The sequence below is a fragment of the Elephas maximus genome, chromosome 3, assembly GCF_024166365.1.
Source record: "Elephas maximus indicus isolate mEleMax1 chromosome 3, mEleMax1 primary haplotype, whole genome shotgun sequence".
In the NCBI taxonomy this organism is placed as follows: domain Eukaryota; kingdom Metazoa; phylum Chordata; class Mammalia; order Proboscidea; family Elephantidae; genus Elephas; species Elephas maximus.
The window spans coordinates 123403033-123429410 of record NC_064821.1 but is presented as its reverse complement, the minus strand read 5'-3'; the positions used below and the strand labels follow the sequence as shown (position 1 = coordinate 123429410).

At 36.1% G+C, this 26378-nt stretch overlaps 1 protein-coding gene across 1 annotated transcript in view; it reads right to left on the bottom strand.

Annotated features, from left to right (window-relative positions):
* MSH4 (mutS homolog 4) overlaps nucleotides 1-26378 on the bottom strand; it is a 118859-nt gene that overhangs the window by 16604 nt on the left and 75877 nt on the right. The window contains exons 10-17 of the mRNA XM_049875591.1: nucleotides 25096-25160; nucleotides 23888-24057; nucleotides 22208-22344; nucleotides 21017-21120; nucleotides 19855-19979; nucleotides 17719-17919; nucleotides 5053-5171; nucleotides 143-271 (exon numbers count right to left, since the gene is read on the bottom strand). Of these exons, the coding sequence (XP_049731548.1) occupies nucleotides 143-271; nucleotides 5053-5171; nucleotides 17719-17919; nucleotides 19855-19979; nucleotides 21017-21120; nucleotides 22208-22344; nucleotides 23888-24057; nucleotides 25096-25160 (1050 nt within the window). The remainder of the gene's footprint in view (nucleotides 1-142; nucleotides 272-5052; nucleotides 5172-17718; nucleotides 17920-19854; nucleotides 19980-21016; nucleotides 21121-22207; nucleotides 22345-23887; nucleotides 24058-25095; nucleotides 25161-26378) is intronic.

Below are 26378 nucleotides of genomic sequence, written 5' to 3'. Positions count from 1 at the left end.
AAGTAACAAAAATACAAAAGATATTATATGTTTTTACTACCTAAAATCATTGAAAGAGTACCCATTAAATCCAATATGTTAAATATATAAAGACTGTATCAAAAATGACTTAAAATTAATATGTTTAAACAAGAAAGAATACCTTCAAGCTCAGCAGATATTCACAAACAGCATAACAAATTCCAATTCCTTCTTCTGTATTAGTACCTCTACCAAGTTCATCAATTAATATGAGCGATTTGTCATTAGCATTATGTAGAATATATGCTATCTGAAAAATATAATTTTAGTATTATTCACTATAGCCAAGCAGCTATCACTGTCATAGAAAATAAAATGAGGAGAAATCCAGTCTCTTTATTAGTTAACCTGAAATATATTTTTATGGAGAAATCCTGCTGAGCAGAAAACAACACATTGCTTTTCTTTCTGAAAATCTCATGACTGATAATTTCAGTAATAATAGGTGATGTGGATAAAATATGCATATGCATATGTGTATGAGAAAACAGAGTAAATAACTATTATATAAATATTGATACTTTAGACACAGTGAAAGAAAACAAAGACATGAATTAAATGTTTAAATAAAGCACAAAAATGGTCATTTTACTCTTCACCAATGACATACTAATTGCTGTCATAAAATGCTTAAGACCATCTCATATTTATTTATTACAAAATTTTTTATTGTTGTAAAATATATGTAACAAAACATTTGCCATTTTAATCATTTTTATGTGTACAATTCAGTGACATTAATTACATTGTAACACATTGTGCAACTATCACCACTACTTATTTCCAAATTTTTTTCATCACCCTTCACAGAAACTCAGAACCCCTTAAGCATTAACTCCCCACTCATTTCCCCCTCCCACTTTCCCACAGTAACTACTAATAAACTTTTATCTCTATGCATTTGCCTAGTCAAGATATTTCATATAAGTGGGATCATAAAGTCTTTGTCCTTTTGACTCTGACTTATTTCACATAGCATAATGTTTTCAAGGTTCACTCATAGCATGTATCAGGACTTTGTTTCCCTTTATGGCTGAGAAATATTTCAGTGTATGTATGTACAAAAAAAGAAAAAGAAAAAACTTTCTTTTTTTTCTTACGTTCCACATTTTATTTATCCATTGATCTGCTGATGGACACTTGGGTTGTTTCTACCTTTTCACTATTGGGAATAATATGAACACTGGTACACAAGCATCTGAGTTCCTGTTTAAAGTCTTTTGTGTATATACCTAGGAGTGGAATTGCTGGATCATCTGGTAACTCTATGTTTAACTTTTTGAGGAAATGCTAAAAGGTTTTCCACAGCAGCCGTACCAAGCGTAAGGGTTCCAATTTCTCCACATCTTATTTTCTTTATTTTGTTTTTTTCTGATAATAGCCATCCTAGTAGGTGTGAAGTGGCATCTCATTGTGGTTCTGATTTGCATTTCTCTAGCCCTGGTGGTGCAGTGGTTAAGAGCTAGGGCTGCTAACCAAAAGGTCAGCAGTTTGAATCCACCAGCAGCTCCTTGGAACCCCTACGGGGCAGTTCTACTCTGTCCTGTAGGGTTGCTATGAGTCGGAATTGACTCAACAGCAACAGGTTTTTTTTTTTTTTTTTTTTTTTAATGACTAATGATGTTCAACATTAGTTCATGTGCTTATTGGCCCTTTGTATATCTTCAGGCCTTTTGCTCACTTTTTGATTGATCTTATATTTATTTTAAAATCTCTCCATATCCAGCAAAAAGAAAGTAAGCATTTAGGAAACAGTACCCAAGTCCATGAGTCTTGGTTAAAGAAATGAATTTTAAATCCACGACCAACAAAGACAAAAATTTTAATTGACAGAAATGCTTTTTCACCACTGAAGATAATTAAAATCTTTCTCAAAATATAAAATGCCATAATAAAATCTATTAAGAGAACATTCTGTATCCCACTTTGGAGAGTGGGATCTGGGGTCTTAAACACTAGCAAGCAGCTACCTCAGATGCATCAATTGGTCTCAACCCACCTGGACCAAAGGAGAGTGAAGAACACCAAAGACACAAGGTAATTATGAGCCTAAGAGATAGAAAGAGCCACATAAACCAGAGTCTACATCAGCCTGAGACCGGAAGAACTAGATGGTGCCTGGCTACAACTGATGACTTCCTTGACAGGCAACACAATAGAGAACCCCTGAGGGAGCAGGAGAGCAGTGGGATGCAGACCCCAAATTCTCGTAAAAAGACCAGACTTAATGGTCTGACTGAGACTAGAAGCACCCTGGTGGTCATGGTCCCCAGACCTTCTGTTAGCCCAAGAAAGGAACCATTTCCAAAGCCAACTCTTCAGACAGGGATTGGACTGGACAATGGGATAGAAAATGACACTGATGAAGAATGAGCTTCTTGGATCAAGTAGACGCATGAGACTATGTTGGCATCTCCTGTCTGAAGAGGAGATGAGAGGGCAGAGGGGACAGAAGCTGGCTGAATGGACACGAAAAAAGAAAGTGGAGGGAAGGAGTGTGCTGTCTCATTAGGGGGAGAGCAATTAGGAGTATATAGCAAAGCGTATATAAATTTTTGTATGAGAGACTGACTTGATTTGTAAACTTTCACTTAAAGCACAAAAAAAATAAAAAATACATATATATAAAATGCCATCATAACATAAAAGTTGTACCATAACACAAAAATAACCTTCATGGCTATTTTACCTTTTTATGTAACTAAGCTTCTTGAAAGCTAGTGTTGTTATTAGGTGTCACCAAGTCGGTTCTGACTTATAGTAACCCTATGTAGAACAGAATGAAACACTTCCTGGTCCTGTGCCATCCTCACAATCTTTGCTATTTTTGAGCAGATTGTTGTAGCCACAATGTCAGTCTATCTCTTCAAGGGTCCTCCTCTTTTTCACTGACCCTCTAACTTACCAAGCATGATGTTCTTCTCCAGGGATGGGTCCCTCCTGATAATATTTACATGAGACGAAGTCTTGCCATCCTCACCTCTAAGGAGCATTCTGGGTGTACTTCGTTCAAAACAGATTTGTTCATTCTTCTGGCAGACCATGGTATATTCAATTTTTAACCAACGTCATAATTCAAAGGCACCAATTCTTCTTCAGTCTTCTTATTCATTGTCCAGCTTTCGCATGTATATGAGGTGACTGAAGTTACCATGGCTTGAGTCAGGCACACCTTAGTCCTCAAAGCGACATCTTTGCTTTTTAACACTAAAGAAGTCTTTTGCAGCAGATAAGCCCAGTGCATTATATGTCTTTTGATTTCTTAACTGCTGCTTCTATGGGTGTTGATTGTGGATCCAAGTAAAATGAAATCTTTGAAAACTTCAATCTTTTTTCCATTTATCATGATGCTTATTGGTCCAGTTGTGAGGATTTTTGTTTTCTTTATGTTGAGGTCTAATCCACACCAAAGGCTGTAGTCTTTGATATTCATCAGCACATACTTCAAGTCCTCTTCACTTTCAGCAAGCAAGGTTCTGTTATCTGCATATCGCAGCTTGTTAATTAGTCCTCCTCCAATCCTGATGCCCCGTTCTTCTTCATATAGTCTAGCTTCTCAGATTATTTGCTCAGCATGCAGACTGAATAGGTATGATAAAAGGCTACAGCTCTGACAAACACTTTTCCTGATTTTAAACCATGCAGTCTCCCCTTGTTCTGTTCTAATGACTGCCTTTTGATCTATGTACAGGTTCAGCATGAGCACAATTAAGTGTTCTGGAATTCCTATTCTTCACAACGTTATCCATAATTTGTCACGATTCACACTGTCAAATGCTTTTGCATAGTCAATAAAACACATATAAACATCTTATTGCCATTTTCTGCTTTCAGCCAAGATCCATCTGTTGGATCTTGGCTGAAAGCAGAAAATGGCATCTTCCAGCTCTATATGAGACAGCGTTCTGCCGCTATTCATAAGGTTTTCACCGGTCAGTTTTTTTAAGAGGTAGATTGTCAGGTCCCTCTTTGTAATCAGTCTTAGTCTGGAAGGTCCACTGAAACCTGTCCACCATGGATGACCCCGCTGGTTTTTGAGATACTGGTGGCATAGCTTCTAACAAGCCACCACAGTATGACAAACTGTCAGACAAGGGGTGGTATTAAGGGCTAGGACCATTTAAAAATACATCTCAAGCCCTTACTATACAGCTATACTCTCCCATAGATGTTCAATGAATACGAAAATAAAAAGCTGCCATCAAGTCAGTTCTGACTCATGGTGGCTCCATGTTTGCAGAGTAGGACTGTGCTCCATAGGGCTTTCAAGGCTATGACCTTTTGGAAAGAGATTTCCTATCCTTTCTTATGAGACACCTCTGGATGAGTTCAAACTGCCAACTGTTCAGTTAGTAGTCAAGCAATTAACCATTTGCACCACCTAGGAACTCCATCTGATAAATGCTAAATAATTATATAACTGCCATATACCATGAAGCAAATGATAACTTTATTCTCCCCATATCTATTTGCAGAAAAGTATCTAATTATAGAGTGATTCGGTAACTCCTACCTACTAAAGATAGCCCAAAAACTATATTTGATTCCTTTAGCCCTTCAAGTCTACTTGAGATTTGGTCAGATTAGAAATAGGTGGTGATGAGTAATTTGTTATAAGAAGTGAAAATTCTAAAATGACAAAGAAGAGAATGTTTTTTTAAAAGCATGCTAACACAGTGATCTTTTATTTTAAAATCAAGCCTAACAGGAACAAGATACTATGCAAAAAGGTATTGAACAGGTCTTTTCTGAAAATAAGTATTTTATATATGCCATATAAGAACATAAAAGCACATTTTTATCATTCAGTAATACTAGCTTTTTAAAACTGTGTTTTTCATCAAAACATTTACTTCCATTTCCATATAAGACCAGATGTTAGAAAGCTGTCTTTGACTGCCCTCTGGCTCTTACAGAGAGGTATAAGCACATCTCCATGTTTTAGTAAAAGAGTGCTTTCTTATATCATAACTGATCATTAGTGGAAGAATTTAGTAAGTTTATTAACATAAAAAAGTTTAGTTCAGGTACCTCTTTCATTTCCTTCATAAATGTTGATGAATTTGTTTCAATATCATCATCAGTACTGATTCTTGTAAAAATTTGTTCAGCAATCCTAAAAGAAGAATACTCTGCTGGAACATAGGATCCTGTAAAATATAAGATCAAAGTAAACTGCAGTGCTTTTAAAACATACAACTACTTGCATATTTTGCACTTTCCACCAACTCAGACTACTTACTAGCCTAGCTAAGAAATACATACTAGAAAGAACACTGGGTTCGAAGTTCTAGGACATGGTCCTCCCTTATCAACAAACTTAACTCTCCCAGTCTCAACTTTCTCATATATAATATGGAGATAATACTTGCCCTACTTACTGTAAAATTATTTGGAGGCTCAAGTAATATAGTATATGTTCAATTAGAAAAAGATATTATATACTTGATAAAATTTTTAAATATAGGTAGATAATAAAGAAAATTCAAAATATTAAGATTTGAAGGAAATGCTTATGAAGCTCAAGTTGATAAAATTATTACAGAAAGATATATTAGGAAATTTCTGTTATTAGAAATGTGCAGAAATACCCAGAAGCAGAATGAAGGCAAAACACTAAAAAAAAAAAGTGATTTTAATCCATAAGACTAAGTTTCTACCTGAGAAGTTATCATGCTAACTACTTTAAAATATTTACCTTTTGAAAACAAATCAATCTGATGATTAATGCACCTGTCTCTAAATAGACTGGGACATAAAAGGCATTCTAACCTCATAATGATATAGATAAAAGTATATAAAAATAGTTGATTGAGGAAAGCATCAAGTATTACAGAACTTTGTGTAGGAAAAAATGGTAGTGAAGAATAATGGGAATGAAGAAACAGAACCAGATCATTCCAGAATTTAAAACAAAGGTAAGAATTTTACAAAGGGGCCTAACCTTGAGGAACAAGGTCTAGCAGGAAGAGAAGGAAAAGTGAGGCTAATACTAACAGTAATAATATAATAACCATAACAATAGTAATTATAATTATAGCATCTACTTATTAAGCATTTTATATTCATTGTCTCTAGTTACATTCATTGTCTTTAATTCTCAAAATAATCCATTAAAAGAGGTATAATTATTATTCTTATTTTACCAATGAAAAAGCTGAAGCTCAAGATTACAAAGTTAGTAAGGCACACCTCTTCCATAGGCCTACGGTAGCACTTAACACACAGTAATCTTATGATAAATGTTTGCTGAAAGAAATCAGTGAAGCAACAGAGGCAGAATTTGAGTCAGAACTGTATTGCTCAAAAAACAAAACAAATCCTCTTTCCATTTCTCCATGATTCATGATAACTTCTTTAGATTCAGGAGAAGCATGGAACAGCTTGCTAACTTAGAGCATGGATTCTAGAATCAGGCTGCCTAGGTTTTGAGTCCTGGTTCTGCCTCTTCCTAGCTATGTGACCTTGGGCAAATTATTTAACTTCTCAATGTCCTAATTTCCTCATCTATAAAGCGGAGATAATAATAATACCTATCTCCTTAGGAAGTTACGAGGATTAGTTAGATGATAGATGCAAAGTATATAGAATAGTGCCTGGTATAGTGAGCACTAAGTGTTAGTTATTAGGGCAACTGGAGTAGAACTAAGGCCAGTTAGAAAGAATTGATACCAGATGATCTTGTTCAAGCCTCTCTGATGACCCTGCCTTTCCTTATTTTATGGACTCTCAACAAATATTTACTTACAGTCTACTATATGTCAGGATGAATGACACAGGCATGAGCCTGACCTCATGAAGTAGAACTTATTTATTTTTAAATATAATTCTCTTATGGAGTTTTCAGAAAGATGAAATGGGAAAACAAATGTGAAAGTACCAAGTAGAGGATACAGCATATGTTATCTATTGGTATATGTTTATACTTTCTCCTCTCTCTTATTTCCACCAAAAAGGCCCTCAAAATTTTTCTAATCCAGATTATTGCAGAAAACCCCCAGCTGGTATTTTGCTTCTGATCTGGCTCTCATCTAACCATCCTATGCACTTTAACCAGAATGATCTATCTAAAAGGCAAATCTGGTCATGGCATTCTTTTGCTGAAAATTCTTCAGCAGCTCCATGTAGATTTCTGGGAAAAGTTCAAACTCCTCAGCTAAGTACCTAAGGCCCTTCATGATCTGACCCCGATCCATCTCTCCATCTTTATATCCTGCCACTTCTCCAGTCACTCATTGCTCTAGCCTCTTTGGACACATTATACTGTTTCTTGCTTCCGTGCTTTAGAACATATTCTTACCTCTATCTGGAGAGCCTCCTTTCTCTATCCTATCCTAAACTCCAGAGTATTTTACATACATTATCTCCCTTAATCTTTACAATAAACCTCAGAAGTAGGTACTATTATAATTTTTATTTACAGATAGGAAAACTGAGGCTTAAAGAAGTTAAGTAATTTGCCTAAGATCACACAGTTAGTAACTGGACAAGCTAGGTGTAGCCCCAAAGCTTATATTCTTAACTTCCATGCCTTCCATGTTCCACCATTTCCTTTGATGGTAAGACTATAAAAAAAAAAAAAATTTTATGATATATTAAATATACTTTAGGCGTTTCAGTAGTTTAAGATGAGTAGTAACAAGATCAATAAAATTGACAAACCTTTAGCTAGACCAACAAATAAAAAAAAAAGAGAAGATGTGAATAAGTAAAATCAGAAATGAAAATAAGGACATTACTATTGACCCTACAGAAATAAAAAGTATTATAAGAGAATATTAGGAACAAGACTATGTCAACAAATTAGAAAGCCTACATGAAATGGACAAACTCCTAGAAACACACAAACTACCTAAATTGACTCAAGAAGAAACTGAAAATCTCAACAGACCTGAAGAGATTGAATCAGTAATCAAAAACTTCTCAACAAAGTCCAGGACTATATGGCTTCAGAGTCTTCAGGTGGTATAAATAGTTAATGAGGAGTTCAGCTGCTAACCAAAATGTTAAAGGTTCAAGTCTATCCAGAAGCACCTTGGAAGAAAGGCCTGGTGATCTACATGTAAAAAATCAGCCATTGAAAACCCTAAGAGAGTTCTGGGAAGATGGCGGCATAAAGAGATCATTGTTCTGAAACTCCCCCACAAATATGGAAAGAAATATAACAAAGAAATGGTGCTCAGCTTTGAGGGACTCTGACAGGGAGCAGAGGAAAACAGCAGTGTGATGGTTAAGGTTGTGTGTCAACTTGGCTGGGCCATGATCCTCAGTGGTTTGACAGTTGTATACTATTGTGATCACTTCCATGACGGGATCTGCTGCAAGTAGCCAATCAACAGAAAGGGAGTTTCCTTGGGTGCGTGGCCTGCTCTGAATATAATTGGATATGCTGGCAAGACTTGTGGACTTTTGCTCATTGTGGATCCTGCAGCTGGCTCCTGTACGTCTGGCCTCCAGTTCTTGGTACTTGAGCTAGCAGCGTACCTGAGATCTTGCTGGCTGATTTTGGGATTCATCAATCTTCACAGCCTGTGAGCAAGAGCCCTGCTCTCTGACCTGCCAATCTTGGGTTTGCCAGCCCCTTCAGCTATGTGGATCAGGAGAAGCCTTTATCGTGACCCACGGACTTGGGATGTACCAGCCTCTCCAACCGTATGAGCTATTTCCTTGACATAATCTCGCTTTCTATATACATTTATACACTTTACTGGTTTTGCGTCTTTAGAGAACCCAGCCTAAGACAAGTAGGGAACTGCAGACAGGCAAGAATTAACAAATCAACAAGTCGAATATGGTAGGAAAATTGCTTCTCTCAATGTCCCTGTCCCTCCCCCCAGTCACACAGGCTACCAGCTACTGTGAACTGGGGAAGTGGCCCCAGAAAGGGAGCCTACCTCCCTAACCTCCACATTCCTTGCCTGTACAAAGAGGTAGGAATCCAAGCTTCTGCTCTAAAATCAACAAGGCAGACCTCCCCAGGGGTCCGTTTGGAGTATGCCAGCACCTCCCCCACCTGGACACTTTGGCTGCAAGCCTACTGTCAGTTGCTACAGAAGGCCTGTGCAGTGGAGTCTGTTCTCATAATCAACCCTCTACCTGCCTCCCTGCTCAGGACTCTGAAACCAACAGGGCAGATCTCCTGATGATTTGGTTCAAGTCTGTCTGCCCCCACTTTTGGTCAGTGCTGAGGACTGCTGACTGAGGCTGATGTGTGCTAGGAAGAGGCATCTTTAGTGAAGGCTACACCCACAGCCAACATACAATGGGGCGGGGGCTCTGACAGCAACAATGCAGACTTCCTCAGGGGTCTGTTTTTAGTGTGCTAGCACCTCCCTCACTCAGACAGTGCTGGCTGCAAGCTTACTACACAGAAGGCCTGTGAAGTAGAATCTGCACCCATAGTAAACACTCTACCAGCCTCACTGTGCACCCCATAGCTCAAGCCTCTGAAACCAACAGGACAGACCTCCTATGGAGACAGTTTAGGGCTGTCTGCTTCCTCTTTTGGTCGGTGCTGAGCACTGACAACTGAGGCTGCTGTGTGCTAGGAAGCAGACATCTTTAGTGGAGGCTACACCCACAGGAGACCCTGGTGGCATAGTGGTTAAGTGCTACAGCTGCTAACCAAAGGGTTGGCAGTTTGAATCTGCCTGGTGTTCCTTGGAAACTCTATGTGGCAATTCTACTCTGTCCTATAGGGTCGCTATGAGTCAGAATCGACTTGACAGCACTGGGTTTGTTTTTTTGGGGTTTACACCTACAGCCGACATACTATGGGGGGGGGCCTCTGATAACAACAAGGCAGACCTCCCTGGAGGTTCGTGTGACAACCCCTCCCCCACATGGACATTGTCACATGCAAGCCTGCTATGAATTGCTACAGAAGGCCCCCTGACTGGAGTCTGCTCCCAGTCAGCACTCCACCTGCCTCCTTAAGCACCCCAAAGCTCTGGGCTCTGAAACCAATACGACAAACCTCCCTGGGAGTCAATTAGGGTCAGTCTGCACCCACTTCTGGTTGGTGCTGAGGACTGCTGACTGAGGCTGCTGTCTGCTAGGAAACAGGAGTCTTAACTGGAGGCTGCCCTCACAGCCAACAATCTGCTAGGGGGAATCTGATAACAAGGCAGATCTTCCTTGGATTCTGACCAGAGCTTGACACTCCTTCCCCCACCTGGTAATTGTTGGTTGCTAGGCTGTTGCAAACCACTATAGAAAGCTCCTGCAGTGGAGTCTGCTCCCATAGTCAGTAATCTACTTGCCTCCCTGAGCACCCCATAGCTCAAGCCTCTGAAATCAACAGGATAGACCTCCCTGGGGATCAGTTTGGATCTGCCTGCTTCCCCTTCCAGTCAGTGCTAAAGACTCCTGACTGAGGCTGCTGTGTGCTAAGAAGTAGGCATCTTGAGTGGAAGCTACACCCACAGCCAACATACTACAGGGCATGATCTGATGGCACAAGGCTGACCTCTGTGGGGGTCTGCTTGGAGTGTGACAGCCCCTCCCTCAACTAGTGACTGTTGGCTGCTGGACTGATACAAACTCCTACAGAAGGTTCCCTGCAATAGAACCAGCAGGTGGATCATCTAAGTGGAAACTGCTCCCCCAAACACTACAGAGCCACTGAGGCTCTGAAACCAATAAGGTCTGTTGGAGGCCCTTCTGGGGAGTGCTACCCACTCCTCCACCTGAAATGGAGGAAAGCCTATCTGTGCTTCCCTTGAATGCCAGCACAGATATAAGCAGCCACTACAAAACAGGGAAGGAAGGTGTGGGCAAAACTGAGGGGCAACACCCATCTCCAGAGGGGGCTTACTGGGTGTGGGTTTTCCAACTAAAAAGAAACAGAGAAGGGAGGGGAGTAATAACCAGAGAGAAAGAGAGGGAGAGGATTTTGCCCCTGGTGGACAGATTGATTAGTACATGATATCTTGCCTGAGTGGTGGTGCACACTGGTGGACAGACTGACCACAGCATGTTTTCTGATGCATTTGGGAGATACTGAAAGTTGAAAACTGAGATCTGAAACTTTCAAATTCTAATTAAACCAGGGAAGATTAAGGAGCTATAAAAGAAAGGGACAGGCAAAAGTAAGTAAAAGCTGAAGTATCTGCCAAACTAAGAGTTTTTTGCAAAAACACCAAACACGGGAAAACTGAGAACGTTAACACACTCAAAAATTCTAATGCCCAACAAAAAAAATCACAAGACACAGAAAACCAAGAACCAATGGTCCATCCAAATGAATATGATAAAGGGAGTGAAAGCACATCTAGAGATGACCAAATAAAGAAAAAAAAAAAAAAGAATATAACACAACAACATTAAGCATAACTAAAGAACTCAGGGAAAATGTATACATAGAGCTAAAAGGAATAAGAAAAAGAATGCAAGAACAAAATGAAGGTCTAAAAAAAGAGATATTGCAACTAAAAGGGACAATAACTGATAGCAGAAACACAACAGGACTTACCAATAGATTTAATCAGACAGATGAAAGAATCAGCAAATTAGAGGATAAGAGAGTTAAAATTACAGACCCTGAAGACCAACAAGAATGGAGGTTCAAGAAGACTGAGCACAGTTTAATGGAATTACAGAACAAGAGACTGAATATCTGCATCATGGGAATTCCAGAAGGAGAAAAGAGAGAGAAAGGGAAAAAAAGAATACTTGGAGAAATAATGACAGAAAATTTCCCCAATATAACAAAGGACATGAATCTACAAATCTAAGAATCTCAGAGAATTCCAAGCAGGATATACCTAAATTGATCTAGGCCAAGAGACATCATAGTTAGGCTTTCAAAAAATAAAGATAAAGAGGGAATTCTGAAAGCAGTGAGAAAGAAGCAAACAGTTAACATAAAAAAGATCCTCAATAAGAGTAAATGCTGATTTCTCCTCAAAAACAGTGGAAGCCAGAATGCAATGAAATGGTATATTTAAATTGAAAAAAACAAAACAAAACTGTAAACCAAGAATACTATTGCCAGCAAAACTATCCTTCAAGAATGATGGCGAATTTTAAATATTCCTAAACAGAAGCTGAGAGAGTTCATATCCACCAGTCCAGCCCTACAAAAATACTAATGAGAGTTCTGTAGATGGAAGGGAAAAGACACTAGAAAGTAATTCAAAGCTATTCATAAAAATAAAGACCCTTAATAAAGGGAAATGCATGAAGGCATTCATGCATAATAATTTTAAATGTTGTGTCCTTCATGTTTTTTTAAGAACAAATATATAAAAAGCAAGGATAAAATTATGTTACAGGGCACATAAAACATAAAGAGTAATTAGTGACAACAACAACAGAAGAGGGGAGGGGAATAGTATAAATACAGAATTTCTTGTGTGTTACTGAAGTTAGGTTGGCACCAACTTCTGCTGTTGTTAGGTGCCATTAACTTGGTTCCGACACATAGTGACACTATAGACAACAGAACAAAACACTGTCCGGTCTTGTGCCACCCTCACGATGGTTGTTAGGCTTGAGCTCATTGTTGCAGCCACTGTGTCAATCCATCTCATTGAGGGTCTTCCTCTTTTTCGATGACTCTCTACTTTACCAAGCATGATGTGCTTCTCCAAGGACTGGTCCCTCCTGATAACATGTCCAAAGAATGTGCCACAAAGTCCTGCCATCCTTGCTTCTAAGGAGATTTCTGGCTGTACTTCCTCCAAGACAGATTTGTTTGTTTTTTTGGCAGTCCATGGTATATTCAATATTCTTCATCAACACCATAATTTAAAGGCGTCAATTCTTCAGTCTTCCTTCTTCATTGTCCAGCTTTCACATGCATATGAAGCAATTGAAAACATCATGGCTTGAGTCAGGCACACTTTAGTTTTCAAGGTGACATCTTTGCTTTTTAACACTTTGAAGAGGTCTTTCGCAGCCTATTTGCCCAACGCAATATGTCTTTTGATTTCCTGACTGGTGCTTCCATGGCTGTTGATTGTGGATCCAAGTAAAATAAAATCCTTGACAACTTCAATCTTTTCTCTGTTTATCATGATACCTCCAGTTGTGAAGATTTTTGTTTTCTTTATGTTGAGGTATAGAATTAAGAGTCCACAAATAATCACATATATATATATATGACCAACTGATTTTTTGACCAAGGTGCCAATTCCATTTAATAGGGAAGTAAAAGTCTCTTCAACAAATGGTACTGGGATAACTGGATCTCCACATGCAAAAGAATGAAGTTAGACTCATACCATATACAAAAATTAACTGAAAATGAATCAATGACCTAAATATAAAAACTATAACCATAAAACTCATATTAGAAAACATAGCAGGTAAAGGTTCAAGATCTTATTTTTGACAAAAGACAAAATAGATAAATTGGACTTTATCAAAATTCAAAACTTCTGTGCATCAAAGGAATTAATCAACAAAGTGAAGAAACAGCCTTTTAGAACGGGAGAAAATATGTAGTAACCATATATCTGATAAGGGTTTAATATCCCAAATATATAAAGAACTCCTACAATTCAACAACAAAAAGACAAATACAACTTAAAAACATGTAAAGGGCTTTAACAGACATTTCTCCAAAAAGATACACAAATGGTCAATAAGCACATGAAAAGATGCTCAATATTATTTGTAATAGGAAATGCAAATCAAATGAGATACCACTTCACTCCTATTACACCGAAACCCATTGCTGTTGAGTCGATTCCGACTCATAGTGACCCTATATGACAGAGTAGAACTGCCACACAGGGTTTCCAAAGAGCAGCTGGTGGATTTGAACTACAGACCTTTTGGTTAGCAGCCAAGGTCTTAACCACTGCACCACCAAGACTCCTCACTCCTACTAGGGTGGCTATTTTTAGAAAAACGGCGAATAACAAGTTTGAGAGATGTGGAGCAATTGGAACCTTCATCCATTTCTGGTGAGACTGAAAATGATGCAGCCACTGTGGAAAACATTTTGGCAGATGCTCAAAAAATTAAATACAGAATTACCATATGACTGACCCAACAATTCCACTCCTAGGTATGTACCTAAAAGACTTAAAGCAGGGAGTCAAACAGATACTTGTACACCAATGTTCATTGCAGCATTATTTACAATAGCCAAAAAGTGGAAACATCCAAATGTATATCAACAGATGAATGAATAAAAAAAATGTGATACATACAAATACTGGAATATTATGCAGCCATAAAGAGAAATAAATTTCTGATACATGCTAAGATAGGGATGAATCTTGAAAACATTATGCAAAATGAAATAAGTCAGACTCAAAAGGACAAATACTGTATGATCCCACTTATACGAGGCATCTAGAACAGGAAGACCATACAGACAAAAGTTTATCACTGGTTACTAGGGGCTGGAGGGAGGGGAAATAAGGAGTACCCTTAAAGAGTACTGAGTTTCTGTTCAAGGTGATGAAAAACTTTTGGAGATAGACAGTGGTGATGGTTGCACAACATGGTGAATATAATTAATGCTGCCCTTAAAAATGGTTAAGGTATACGTATTTTACCACAATAAAAAAATTTAAATTTTACCACAATAAAAAAATTTAAACAATGGGTAGTGACAAATAAGAGAAATGGAATAATTATCTTCAAATATTTGACTATTATTAGGAAGACAGTCTAGATTTACTCTGTGATGCATAGAAGAATTAGGACTAATGAGTAGAAGTTATAGAAAGTGGATTTCAATTCAGTATAATAAGTTCTTTAACATTAGAGTTGTCGAATAAGTAGACAATGCTCATCATAGCTATTCAATGGAAGTAGGATTATTATATGTAAATCAGATAGTTTCTTGTAAGGGTTGGGAACTTAGCCAAGATGTCCTTTTAATTCCAATAACACTCTAAGTTAAACTAAATAAAATATTTACTCTTCGTTCATTCATTCAACTAATTTGTTTTCCCAGTATTAAGGGTGAATTTGCACTGGATCATCAGTGTTATTATTGCAGTGTACCCCTTATAATCTATTACACTAGACCAGGGTCCTTAACCTCAGTACTACTGGTATTTTGGGATATATAAATCTTCCTTGCAGGAACGGGCAATGTTCTACACAATGAAGGATATTTAGCAGTGTCCCTGGCCTCTACACAGCCCCTAGCTGTAACAACCAAAAAATGTCTCCAGGCATTGCCAGTGTGACCACGGGTGGGGGCAAAACCAACCCTGGAGAGAACCACTGCATTAATCTTGTAACTGGGTCCAGTCACCTGATCTCTGACTCACGTAGTCCTCAAGGAAAGCCAATTTTCAGAGACTGGAAATAAATTGTACTTGTACGCCAAGAAATATGTGACAATGTTAAGCAAGTGGCAGCCATTTATGTGTGCACACATGTGTGTGATATATGAACTTATGTAGCCATGTTATCAGTGCCCCTCAAAAAAATTCAACAAAATGTTTCTCTGCTCAATGTTATAATTTTGGAAAAATCTCACATGAATTTTAAAAGGTAGTAGTTTATCCTACTTCACTTTTTCTCATAACGTACTTTGATTCTGAACCTGATATAATTATATAACTCAATTTACTAATAATTGATTCAAAACCAACAGTTTAAGGAAGTTTCTACTTCTGTTATACACCATACAATTTGTTTAAATAATTTTTATTGTGCTTTAAGTGAAAGTTTACAAATCAAGTCAGTCTTTCACATACAAACTTACATACACCATACTAAAAAAAAAAAAAAAATACTCACAATTACTCTTCCCTTGATGAGACAGCCCGCTCCCTCCTTCCAGTCTCTCTTTTCGTGACCATTTTGCCAGCTTCTAACCCCCTCTACCCTCTCATCTCCCCATCCAGACAGGAGATGCCAACATAGTCTCAAGCGTCCACCTGATGAAAGTAGCTCAGTCCTCATTAGCATCTCTCTCCAACCCATTGTCCAGTCCATGTCTGATGAGTTGGCTTCGGGAATGGTTCCTGTACTGGGCGAAAAGAAGGTTTGGGGACCATGACCGCCGGGGTCCTTCTAGTCTTGGTCAGACCATTAAGTCTCGTCTTTTTGATGAGAAATTTGGGATCTATGTTCCACTGTTCTCCTGCTCCCTCAGGGGTTCTGTGTTGCGTTCCCTGTCAGGGCAGCCATCAGATGTGGCCGGGCACCATCTAGTTCTTCTAGTCTCAGGATGATGTAGTCTCTGGTTCATGTAGCCCTTTCTGTCTCTTGGGCTCGTAATTACCTTGTGTCCTTAGTGTTCTTCATTCTCCTTTGATCCAGGTAGGTTGAGACTCACTGATGCATCTTAGATGGCCGCTTGCTAGTGTTTAAGACCCCAGACACCACTCTTCAAAGTGGGATGCAGAATGTTTTCTTAATAGATTTTATTTTGCCAATTGACTTAGATGTCCCCTGAAACCATGGTCCACAAACCTCTGCCTCTGCTTCGCTGACCTTCAGAGCATTCAGTTTACTCAGGAAACTTCTTTGCTTTTTGTTTAGTCCAGTTGTGCTGACCTCCCCTGTATTGAGAGTTGTCCTTCCCTTCACCTAAAGTAGTTCTTATCCACTACCTAATTAGTAAACTATTTCTCAAGATCTTATAATAGTGGTCTTATACAATATTTGTCCTTTTGCAACTGACTGATTTCACTCAGCATAATGCCTTCCAGGTTCCTCCATGTTATGAAATGTTTCACAGATTCATCACTGTTCTTTATCAATGCATAGTATCCCATTGTGTGAATATACCATAATTTATTTATCCATTCATCTGTTGATGGGCACCTTGGTTGCTTCCATCTTTTTGCTATTGTAAACAGTGCTGCAATAAATATGGGTGTGCATATATCTGTTCGTGTAAAGGCTCTTATTTTTCTAGGATAATATTCCAAGGAGTGGGATTGCTGGATCATATGGCAGTTCTATTTCTAGCTTTTTAAGGAAGCACCAAATTGATTTCCAAAGTGGTTGTACCATTTTACATTCCCACCAGCAGTGTATAAGTGTTCCAATCTCTCCACATCCTCTCCAACATTTATTATTTTGTGTGTTTTTGGATTAATGCCAGCCTTGTTGGAGTGAGATGGAATCTCATTGCAGTTTTAATTTGCATTTCTCTAATGGCTAATGATCGAGAGCATTTCCTCAAGTATCTGTTAGCCGCCTGAATGTCTTTAGTGAAGTGCCTGTTCATATCCTTTGCTGATTTTTAAATTGGGTTGTTGGTCTTTTTGTGGTTGAGTTTTAGCAGAATCACATAGATTTTAGAGATCAGGCACTGGTCAGAGCTGTCATAGCTGAAAATTTTTTCCCAGTCTGTAGGTGGTCTTTTTAGTCTTTTGGTGAAGTCTTTAGATGAGCATAGGTGTTTGATTTTTAGGAGCTCCCAGTTATCTGGTTTCTCTTTGGCATTTTTAGTAATGTTTTGTATTCTGTTTATGCCTAGTATTAGGGCTGCTAACGTTGGCCATACAATTTTTAATGCAATGTTATTCAAACTGCATGGTGCTTAATATGTTGTATCCTACACAATTTTTAGTGCTATGCAATTCAAACTTGAGGGTGCTTAATAAATACCAAAGAGTAAAAGTTATGGCCTATATAATAGACATATTATTGTATTTTTAGGTAAGAGATGTTCTTGGGATAATTAGGTACCTGGACCTATAAAATCAGGTACAAAACATTTTGAATAGAGAACAGAATTAGTAACTATAAAGTAAAGCTGTAACTTACCAATCTGGGCCATAATCTGACAAAGAGCAATCTGTTTTAAATATGTGGATTTCCCACTCATATTTGGTCCAGTTATGATCAAAAAATTACTCCCTTCTGTAATATAGGTATTGTTGGCAACAGGTTTTTCCACAGTTATTTTTTCAAGAATGGGATGCCATCCTTGTTTGATTGCCAAAGTATCAGTAAACTCTGGTCGAACTAAAGAATAAAACAAAATGGTTTTGGAAGATTAGTATATTCAGATATAAAGTTTTTTTTTTTTTTTTGGTATGCATGTACTGTGTACATCTTAGTGATTTGACTAGGGCCAATTTGGAATAATAACACTATTATTTTATCCCAGATCATCAAGTCAATTCCAACACATGACGATCCCTAAAGTATAACTGATACACTCTTATCACCATCACAACTTCTATTCAATTCCAAAAAATGCTAAGATTTAGCTCCCTGACATTTTTCTGGGTTCCAAAACAGTTCATAAAATTTTCAGATTTGTATAGGTAAAAAAAAAAAAAAAAAAAAAAACTAACCACTGATAATACTTTTAAAATAACAACTGATTACCAGTACTATAGAATTGCATATTTACTTAATCCTCATCTCAAGCATTATTTCAAATTTGACATACTTAGCTTTTAAAACGAGGTATGAATATAGAGTAAAACAAAATACAGAGATAATTTGCTGCTTAAGCCCTTGGAGAAATTTTGTCTCAAAAGAAACCTCAGAGGCTAGAGAAAATCAGACACAAAGATATTGTTAATTTATAGAAACAAATAATCATCAAGTCTCTGGATGACTTCTGAGCAGAGAGAGAAGGAAGAGTGGGAGGACAAATGAAAACTAAAATGTTAACCTACTTCTAAATAAAACACACAGAAATACTGGAAAGCATTCAATATAAAAATGAAGTTCGTGAGAATAAGAAAAACTTTTTTAACTATTTCAGAATCATTTTTAACCCCCAAAAATCATTATTTACAGGTTTGGAGTTTCAGGACGGCCCCTCTTAAATAAAAAGTGAGCAATATTAAATCTTTTAATAGTTACGAAAATTACTATAGAACAGCTGATCCCCAAAGTAAGATTTTGACCCCAAAGTAGATCTAAATGGTTGTAAAAGCTTTAGCCCATAAAAAATGAATTGAAAAAGTTAATATTTTCATAAGATGTGAGAAATAGCCATCCTTTTAAGATACGTACCATTATAAAAAATGGAGCACTGGTGGTGCAGTGGTTAAGAGCTCAGTTACTAACCAAAAGGTCAGCAGTTAGAATCCACCTTGGAAACCCTATGGGGCAGTTCTACTCTGTCCTATAGAGTCGCTATGAGTTCGAATCAACTGAATGACAACAGGTTAGGTTTTTTATTATTATTATTATAAAAAATAAATTAACATAATATTTTGGAAATGTTATTGCTGATTTTAACTAGAAATTTTAATATTATCAAGTCTAAAATCATTCAACCTTAATTATCTCATACTCGTTCTATAAATTGGCATACTGGGGTATGCTTGTTACCGGTAAGTTGAAAAAGAAATTTCAAGAGGCTAACTTGAAGTATTTTATTCAACATTAGAAAGTTATTTAACATTTATATTCAAGGTCTGTGTATAGACTCGGGACATAAAAATGAATGACATAATTCATGATCTTGGGATGCTCACATCTAAGAAACTTGTTTAGAAAAGGCTCACTTTGAAGATTCATTTCTCTATTAATATTAGTCACACTGCTTCTAATGAGCCTTCAGATTTAAACTTATAAATTTGGAGAACTGTCATTTTTCTCTGCAAGTCTCTCTTATTTTGGAAAACTTAAAAGTTTCTTGCGCAGATTTTCTTTTTGATTTTCCAATTAGTCAATAAATAATTTTCTGACTTTTAAATCGCTATGAGTCAGAATTGACTTGACGGCACTGGGTTTGGTTTTTCTGGTTTGGACTTTTAAAATACATTTTAAGGTTAATTTCACTTTCTCTGTTTGTAGTTAGTCCAGGACCATAAGCAAGAGGCTCTATTTCAACTTAAAATTTTAAAACACTCATAATTGTTACATAAGAATGTTTGAATGGAATACAGATTTCAGCATGTAATAAATATGTTTATTCCAAAGAAAGTAACTTACCATAGTCAGAAAGAGTGCAGGCATGAGCAAATGACAGAAGCATATCCAGCATTGACACTGTGTCAGAGAGCTTATATAAGCAATGAATATGTTCATAAATCTCACTGAGAAGCTTGCACACTACCCTGAAAGCACACATTTGGTAGACATGTAATAATGCTTTTTAAAAAGGGACAACGTAATTATAAAACAAAATAAATTAATTGCCTGAGGTAAAATACATTCACAGCTGAGCTGTACACTACAGATAAAGCCCACTGTTCAGTTGCCTCATTTTAAAGATGAGGAAACTGAAACCCATGCTTAAGGTCACAGCTACTTAGCATGTTAACACCATGCTTTTTAAATGACTCCTTTTATATTCAATAAAAATATTTTTATACAGATGAAGTCAAGCCTTTACTACACTTGGACAGACCCCATCTGCTAATAATTTTGTATTTTTGTAAATGCTGAGTTCCAAACAAAGGCTATTAAATATTTATTCTCTCATTCTCCCCAAGCCCTCTCTCACATCTACACATACACCAGCATAACTATTTAAGCCTTTATGCAACAGAGTTATAATACTTTGATATAATACAAAAGCTTTTCCTTTAGAAGAAGAAATATATACTCAAAACTATGTATTATAATCTCTGTGGTCCATGTCCTGAAATTGTTTTGAAAACCCAACCTTCCTCTTTGACATCTGAGCCCACCAATTCTGAACATTCTATTTCTTCTTTCTAGCCATATTGCTATTTTTCATGAATAGGAAAAGAACTGTCACTTTTGCAGTTGCTACAGATTATCAAGGATAGAGAAGCTAAGGGCTTAGAGATCATAAGAAAAGAATAAGTTGAGTGAAGTCCAAGATAAGCCCATGACGTATGCGCCAAGTTGTTCATCATGGTGGAATACATACAACAAAGGTATCAGTTACAATGGTATTTTTTGGAATTAAATTTGCCCTGAAGTTTCTGTGAGGATCGGTGACTCCTAGTTACGATGATAGACTTTAAAATCTTTAACTGTTCTTCCAGAAAAAGTTCTTTCTCTGCTAACATTCATAATTCTACAATTGTCTGCAACCAGACAAAAATTCAACTAATGAAATTTATCATAGTGCCTCAAATGAAACCAATTTCATTCAATATTCAAATACTTCAAATGCTCTTACATGTAAGTCATGTGATAGATTTCTCTCAAAGACTCTTGGCATCTTTCATTCATTTTAATTAAATCTGCTGATGTAAAGCTATAAGAATTTTTCATTTTAGAAATCTGCTAGGAAATTAAAGAAACATGTCAAAGTAAGTGCACACTTCTATTAAATAAAACATTTAACTTTTAAATAATAGAAATCTAGATATTTAAGTTCATCACTTTAATATCTGATATACAGAATCACAAAGAAAGTTCTGAATAATGTTTGTGATAGGCCCTAAAATAGCCATATTAAAACACTGCATCTTATTATTACCAAATAATATGCATAATAGATACCATGAACCTCCCGTCTCTGACCCGTCTCAGGCCCTTGCCCATTCCTGAACCCCATGCAATCTGTACCACATTACTGAGTTCCCATCCGTTCTTTTCTCCATCCCTTACTACTTGGTAATACAGTATATTTTTAAAAACTCCGAAAGCTAAATGGTTCGTTTTTGTCAAAAGGTATTCCATATGAGCAGAAAAATCAAAGATTAATCAGTTGCTGTCCAGTTAATCCCAACTCAGTCTGACCCCATGTGTTTCAGAGTAGAATTATGAGCTTGTAGAAGCAGATTACCAGGCCTTTCTTCCAAGGTGTGCCTCTGGGTGGGTTTGAACTGCCAACCTTTTGGTTAGCAGCCTAGTGTTTAACCATTTACACCACCCAGGAACTCCTAGATTTAATTAGACTTTTTCAAACTGGTATATTGTGGAGGAGTTAATATGTGTGTAGAAAAAAGTTTTTCCATGGTCCAAAGCTTTGCAAATATTGGATTAAAAAAAGTTAAGCAGATTTCTTCATTTCAGAACTTTTTGAACTTTATTAGGCAAATGTGCCTTGAGAAATGAAAACAAGAGATGGTGCAGTATTTTCCAAATCTCTGTTATCGATTCTGTTTGAACTTTTTTTATTCCTTTTCTTTTTTCCCCCATAAAGTGCTCAGAAATACGTATTTGATATTTTTCTTAAAAAGCTTCTAAATCACTCTTAGATTTAGTATGGCTGTTAAGTGAGCGCGTGGGAATAGAAGGAGAAGCAATACACAGGACATTCAAAAATTTAGCATGTTAAACTCAAAGACTGCCTGAAAATGTGTAAGTCTAATTCTTTAAAATCAGAAACAATAACTTCCTAATGAAACATTGTAGAATGAACCTTAATAAATTCTGAAGGAAGCCGATCATTGGGTAGGTTTGTACAATCTGTACTCATCTGGATGAAAAATCCTCGAGCAGAGCTAAAGCTTGTCCTTAAAGGAAGACTGTATTTTTCAGCAAGCTGCGTTATCATTCCTAGTGACCAGAAAAAAAAAAAAAAAAAAGAATTGCAATGATTTAATGATTCACATGATTTTCTGCTATTTTATAAAACAATACGAAGGTTATATTATTCTTTTAAACTCTAAATGATTTTTGATGCCTAAAAGATGTGGTTAATCACTCTTTAAGATAATCAAAAGCACTTATTCTGATAGTATTTTGAAAGGAAAGTATATCGCAAATTTTAAAATAAAACCAGGACTATTTAATAGTCTTTGTGTTTATGGTTTTTGATTTGTTGTTCATTTTACTCTTTTTGAAAGAGAAAATAATCTAAGTTATTATAGTCGTTAATTCATAATAAAAAATTTCCTCTACAAATATATATTAAAAAATGAAATATTCCAAAAAAGAAAAGTAATTCGTCATATAAAATTCAACCCAAATCTCTATTATCAGCTTCAAACTCATTTCAGAACTCTAGATTTACCATTTGATGAACCATTAATACTTTGAACATTACCTGAAAAAAACTAAACTAACATCTTCATTTTTCAAAATGGTTCCTCCTCCTGATTCTCCTGCTTTCCTTAATTGTACCATCATTCTCAGGCTAGAAAACTCACTTAGCACTAATAACTACATTTCTCTTTACTTCTGCCATATCTATTCAATTATTAATTCCTAATAATTCTTCCTTTTCTCTGTGCGTTCTTCTCATCTACATTGCTTTTGCCCTAAAAAATGCTTTATTAACTTGTAATAGGTGAACTAGTCTCCCTGCCTCCATACCTCCACTCAAATTCATTCAACTCATCATCAGATTAATCTTCTTTATCAATTTCACTCCACTGAGCAAAAACATTTCAGTGCTTCTTCATACTCCTTGGGAAAAGACCCAGACTCACAGTCTTCAAAGAATAAATTCTGGTCCTCAGTCTACATTTCACATCTTACCTCTCACTGGCCTGTAAGGGAAACTCTCTCTAACAGGTTTTCTCACTCATCCCTTGAGGTTTCCTTGTGCCTCTGTGCTCCAGATTATGCCACTGCCAGTGTGTGGGACCCCTTTCTAAGACTACTTCATTTACTAAAATCCTTTCGTCCGGTGTATAAGTTCCACATCCAGTCTCTGAACTTCTACCCTGCCGTATTTTCTTCATATATTTTATAGCCATGTGAAGTTATATCATATATATTTCTTTACTGTCTGCCTCCCCTACTATAACATAAGCTCCGTGAGGGCAAGGATTTTGTCTTGTTATATATTCTCAGTACTGAGAGTAGTATCTATATTTAGTAGGAGCTCAATTAATATTTGTTAAATGAATGAATTACTGGATCAGCTCAAGTGCCCTCTCTTCTAGATAAAAACAATCTCCCTCCCTCCACCTGAAACTCTTTAGGACTGATGGCCTGCATTTTTCATATAACTCATATTCAACTGTTTTATGGGGGTAACTCTATATTTAACTGTGGAGAATAGACACATAATAAATACTTTGGCTTTTTTTTTTTCAAGTTTCCTTAAATGACAATATATTTTAACATTATCTGATTTCAAATAATTAAATACCTGCTATGTCATCTACAATTTCTGTATATGTTCTTCTAGCTATGTCAAGAAATTCATTTATGTTAGATCTCACTGCATAGCATTTTTGTGTCCTCATATTCAGGCATCCTTTCATGTATCTTGCATCATCATTAATTACTGTTTTAATCTTTTCAAGTATGATTCCAAACCTAAAAAAGAATGTTACAGATAACAAGTCAAACAGCTATTTTTATTTATAATTTTAGAGTAGTAGTTAATGACAGCAAATAACATTTTCTTAAAATCACTTGAGAAAAGGGATTTTGAAATAAATAAATACGCTATACATATAAAGTTCACATAAGTTAGAGCCGTGACTATGTCAGTTTTAAACTACTTCATCAGTTAGGACTAATCTCCTAAAACAGCATGTAGCCACCAACAGAAATTCTACATCTGCAAATAAGCAGATCCCCCAAGTACAAAATATATCCCTGAAGAACTGTTTTTAAAATTCTGGCTTCATGTTCATCATTCAATAAACATTTACTGACACTTATCATGTGCCAAAAACTGAGTTAGGTGGAGGGATTCATAAAAGGATGATATATGGTCCCTGACCTTTGAAGGGGAAGAGAGATTAAATACATATTGTGAGACAGTATAACAAGAACCTTAGAATTATCAGTAATCAAGTGAACCGGAAATCTGATCATTTCTATTAATCTTTTATTTTATTCTGTTCCGTATTTTATTTGTAGTTAACATGGTTTTACTACAAACCTCCATTTATGGCTTCACATAACCAATAAAATAATAGTTCTTATGTACCACAAGTCTTTTTGGTCAAGAAACAGGGTACGGTTGTGGAAAACAGTACTATAGTTAAACTGTTCAATAGTTAGATTATATTCAGTATTCATATCCACTATTTTTGTTAATGAAAAAAGAGAGAAATCTATTTTTATACTTGCAAATCTTTCCATGAAGAAGAGCTAAAAAAATATTGAAATTGCGCATGGACTTCAATTTTCCATGTTATTCTAATTGTCCATTAGCACAAATGATCAATACTCCTATTTATTATGAAAGGAAATATATAATTAGAATTTTTGATGAATAGTTTGAAGATTATGTTAACCAAAGCTAGAGCAATTGTTCTATAGAATACAATCATAGTCCTTAAAATCAGTTAACAGAAAGAAAGGAATAAGCTAATATTTTATTAACAGTTGAGTGACAAAGACCTCTTGTCTTCCAAGGAACCATAGTAAGCTCTTAATAAAGGTGTGTTACAGTTCTTCAGTGCAATCTATTAAAGAATAAAATAAAAATTGTTAGGATAATCATTTATGACATAATCCAAATGTAGAATTATACATTTGTTTAATACTCTACAGTTTACCAAGTGTTTCCTTGCTTATATTTCCTCATTTATATACTTGTAAGAAGTATTTTAGATATGTAGGCAAGGAAAGATGTTATCTTTATCATTCTCCAGATAAAGATAATAAGTGGCCATCTACTGCTTCACTATTATGACTTATTTTTCTTTTGCCTCCCAACCAATTGTTAATATATATTGACTTATTAGAAACAGGTTCTTAAAATACTTAGAACACTGTATATAACTCCAAAATTTGACTTATATAGATATTAAACTAAAAAATAGCTTTACATATCTATAAATAGAGCAATTCCTCATTCTTACATGGCAAAAATAGGGATTTTATTTTGCTTAATGGAAATTGCAAGTGGTCACTAATTGAATAAACAGAAGAGGGGAAAGCATAGTTAACCTGAACCTTCAACTCCTATTTTAGTTTACTATGAGGCAATGGCAATAATGTTTCAGTAACATTTCTTTACTTCTGGACAGAAAAATAATATGTATATATTGACAAAAACTCAAAAATTCAAAAAAGCATAAAGTAAAAAATTTAAATCACTCATAATTTTACCATCTTTCCAAAGATAAATACTGTTAATACTACACCGTATTTCCTGCTACTATTTCCAATAAAAAATTTTATATCTCTTTTTCCCCAGTTAGCATTACATCATAAGCATTAAAAATTTTTCACAGTAAAAATTTTTCATAATTCATAATACTGCACCCAATGGAAAGTCATCTTTTCTCTAATTATTGGACTTCTTGTCTGCTTATAACTTCGCACCAACGTAAATAACGCTTCAGTGACCATTACTGGGCAACATTTCTGAATAGTTCTTAAGGGCAGATTTTTGGAATTGGTATTACAGGGTCAAAAGGTGTGATACATGTTGTGAAACGTTTCTGTAAAGTTCGTGCAATTGGTACCCTACTAGCTGTCTATGAAGTTGCCTGTCTCATTGTTCTCTCATTAGTAATGAGTAGCATCTGTTAAGGAAAAAAGAAAAAAAAAAAAAAAACTGCTTCTTGATAGATTAAAAACTATGGCTTTAGCTTGCATTTCTTTAATTAATGTGAGGTTGGACATTTTGGGTATTATTTGTTGATTTCCTTTTTTTGGTCATCTTCCATATTTCC